The sequence below is a fragment of the Chrysochloris asiatica genome, unplaced genomic scaffold, assembly GCF_000296735.1.
Source record: "Chrysochloris asiatica unplaced genomic scaffold, ChrAsi1.0 scaffold00005, whole genome shotgun sequence".
NCBI classification, from domain to species: domain Eukaryota; kingdom Metazoa; phylum Chordata; class Mammalia; order Afrosoricida; family Chrysochloridae; genus Chrysochloris; species Chrysochloris asiatica.
Window position 1 is genome coordinate 3,525,662 of NW_006408523.1, and position 3,516 is coordinate 3,529,177.

The window sequence follows — 3,516 nt, forward strand, 5'->3', positions numbered from 1 at the left end:
CCACACCAGGACTCCCAGGACTTCTTTGGAGTCCCCCCAAAACATTCTCTGTAACCTTCTGAGCTGACCTCTCTGCCTTGTATTGAACTGACCCAGCAGATCCCCTAAAGCCAAGCTCTCTCAATCACACTCTTGTCTCAGTCTAGGGAGGCTGCCAACAGGGCACCTTACCAAGTGGCCAGGAGCATGTCTCCTGGAAAGCTAATGCTTACAGCACCGTGGGTGGCCAAGCCCTGCCCCACTTCTGGATGACAGAAGTAGTTTCTGGTTCCCCAGTCTGAGACACGGAAGTTCAGCACCTGGAAGGCTTGAGTCCCCATGTAGGGCCTCACTGAGGGCAGTATGATCCCTTGAACATGAATCTGAATAGAACAACACGGACAACTGGCCAATCGTCTGAAACCCTGGGAGAAATCTCTACAGGGAGACCACAGCTGAGGGCAGTGGGGGTTTGAGCATTCAGGGCAGTCCACCTGCACAGACACAGAGGACTGCCCACCAGAGGCAGGGGACCATGACTTATCTCTCCTTACCATTCTGAGAGGACTAGAAAACAACACGAAACCTAAGCCTCAGTGACCCTGGAGGACAGAACAGAACTGCCCCATAGGGTTTCCGAGACTTTAAGTCTTTTCCCCTCATAATGGCTGGTGGGTTTGAACTGCTGACCTTGTGGTTAGCAGTCCAGTGCTTAACTGTACCACCAGGGCTCCTCTCAGACTCCTGCACCCCTAGTTTCTATCAGTCTACACTGCCTATGACCTCACGTTAGGCTGGAACCTGGATATTTTCCTGGTTCCTGGTTGCTCAGAAAGAACCATTTCCACGGAAATTTCTCACAGAAATGAAGACGTGAGTTAACACAAGGGCTGGGCTGAGTCACCAGGCCTCAGCCCAGCTAGTGCCCGCCTGGCACCGGGGGAAAGCTTGGGAAGTACAAGGTCTTCTCTCTAGGGCCAGTTTTTGTAATTCCCTCCCCCACACCTACCCTCCACACACATACAGACTCCTCAGCAGCCCAGTGGGTTAAGTTCTAGGCTCCTAGGCAAAAGGTCGGATGTTGAAACCTGCCAGGGGAGCCAAGGAAGGTCGGCAAGACTATGTGCTCCCGTAAAGATGCCCGCCTCGGAAACCCTATGGGACAGTTCCACGCTGTCCTACAGAGACTGCGACGACGGCACTGGGTTTGATTTGCGACAGGCTCTCCTCCCAATCAAGCTGACTTCTCTGCAGCTGCTGCTGTTGCTAAGTGTCATTGAGTTGGTTCCCACTCATAGGGACCTTGTATAGGGTTTCCAACGAGGGGCTGGAGACTTCGAATCGCCAACCTTGTGGTTCAGCTGGGTGCCATCAAGTCGATTCTAACTCATAGTGACCCCAGGTGACAGAGATTGCCCCATAGGGCTTCCTAGAGTGTTGTCTTTATGAATGCAGATTGTCAAATCTTTGTCCCGCAGAGCCGCTGAGCAGGTTCAAACCCTCAACCTTCCGGTTAGCAGCCAAGCACTTAACCGCTGCACCACTAGGGTCTCTGCTGAGGAAATTGCCATTTGCAAATGTGTGGTTGTTGTTAAGTGGCAATGACTCGGTTCCAACTTTATTGTGAAATCCTGCCTAAGCGAGCTGGCGCGTGACAATGAAGTTCCTATTGGAGACACACAAACATTGGGGCGGGCACTGATGAGGGACATCTGGCTAAACAGGTCAGTGTCCTCAGAGCTAAAATGGGTGCCACAGTTGCTCCCCAGAACCTGGAGTCAGAGCTGACTTGGCAACACCCAGGCACAAAAGCACGGCTGCTGACAGGAAGGCTGGAAGCAGTTCAAGTCCACTCAGAGGTACCTGGAGGAAAAGCAACTTTCACGCAATTCACAATAAAAAGGAAAAACAAAACAAACCCCACAAAAACCTAGTTCCCTTTTTATTACGCAATGCTGCTGTTGCTAATTATGTGCCATGAAGTCGGTTCAGACTTATAGCAACCCTTTACAGCGTTTCCATGGAGTGGCTGATGGGTTTGAACCACTGACTTTGCAGTCAGCAGTCCAGTGTTAATCCCACAGTGCCATACCAGGACTCCATATTAGGGCTATTTTACATCTACACAGTGACCCTATAGAGGGTATCCGTGGAGCGGCTGGTAAGTTTGAAAAGCTGACCTTGTAGTCCGGTGCTTACTTTACATTGTCACAACAGGACTCCATTTTACATATTGTTGTTGTCGTTACTTGCCATCGAGTCGGTTCCGACTCCTAGTGACCCTATATAGAGTTTCTGAGCAGTGGCTGGTGAGCTTGAACCTCCGACCATGCGGTTCAAACCGACCTTACAGTCCAGCACATTAACCCACCGCGCCACACCACGTCTCCACTTTACATATTAGGGCTATTTTAATTTCTTACCTCCTGGAATACAAAAATGGGACTGGTCTTGTTTTTCTCACACTCAGAAATACTGTTGTTAAATGGGATAGTGTGGTTGCTAGTCTCCTCCCATATTCGTCTGTACACATACTGTGTTGTCAGGGGTACAGTCAAACTCATAGCAAACGCATTGAGGAAAATGGCAGGTTCTACAAATAAAATCTTCATGTTGCTTGCGTTTCTGTTAGGTGCCACCAAGTAGATTAGTTGAATCCTGTAAAAAAAGATGAAGGAGGGCGATATCAGTTAGAGTCTCATCTCAGAAGCTAGACTTCCAAGCTTGAAGAATTTTGTGGCATAAATAATTATAATAATCCTTGCTGAGTTTGGTAAGCATGTCCTAAGAAGATAACTAACTGTGGAGTACTCAGCGGACTCCTTGAAGGCTACAGCAGTCAGCTAAACTATGGGGTTACTAACAGAAAATTGGGAGGTTTGAATTCTCCCAGAGATGCCTCCAAAGAAAGTCCTGGTGGTTTAATTAAAAACAAAACAAAAGCCCTATGTGGAGCAACAGAGGAAGAAGGCAAGTCAGGAACAGGAGGAGGAGATGGGATGTGTGGATAATTATCTCCATGTCTAACTGCCATGAGACCAGAAGAACTGGATGGTGCCCACAACCACAACTGAATATTATGATGAAAGATTCCATGGAAGGACCCTGATCAAAAGGGGGGAAATGCAGAACAGAAATTCAAACTGTCGTAAAATACAGACTTCTGGAACGGTTGAAGCTGATGAATCTCTGAGCTCATTAAACCTTCAACTAGCACTGAAGTCTTCTAAAAACCAGACAATAGTGTAAGTAAAGAAAGTCTGCCTTGAGCATTATTGTTGTTGTTAAGTGTTGTTCGTTGAATCAGTTCCAACTCACAGTGACCCTGTGGTTTTTGTGGCTGCAAATCTTAACAGAAGCAGAAAGCTTCATCTTTCTCCCGCAGAACCACCGGTACAGGATTCTTTTAAGGAGTTCTGGTGTGGCGCTGTGGGTTAATGCGCTGGACTACAAGGTCGGTTTGGGTCACAAGGTTGGTGGTTCACGCTCACCAGCTGCTTCTCGAAAACCCTATACTGGGTCACTATGAGTCAGAAC

The 3,516-nt window shown here is 48.2% G+C and overlaps 1 protein-coding gene across 1 annotated transcript in view; it reads right to left on the reverse strand.

Annotated features, from left to right (window-relative positions):
• The window catches only part of SLC46A3 (solute carrier family 46, member 3), a 23,816-nt gene extending 21,225 nt beyond the window's left edge, over positions 1–2,591 (reverse strand). The window contains exon 1 of the mRNA XM_006831944.1: positions 2,403–2,591. Within this exon, the coding sequence (XP_006832007.1) occupies positions 2,403–2,591 (189 nt within the window). The remainder of the gene's footprint in view (positions 1–2,402) is intronic.
• Between the last annotated feature and the right edge of the window lie 925 nt (positions 2,592–3,516).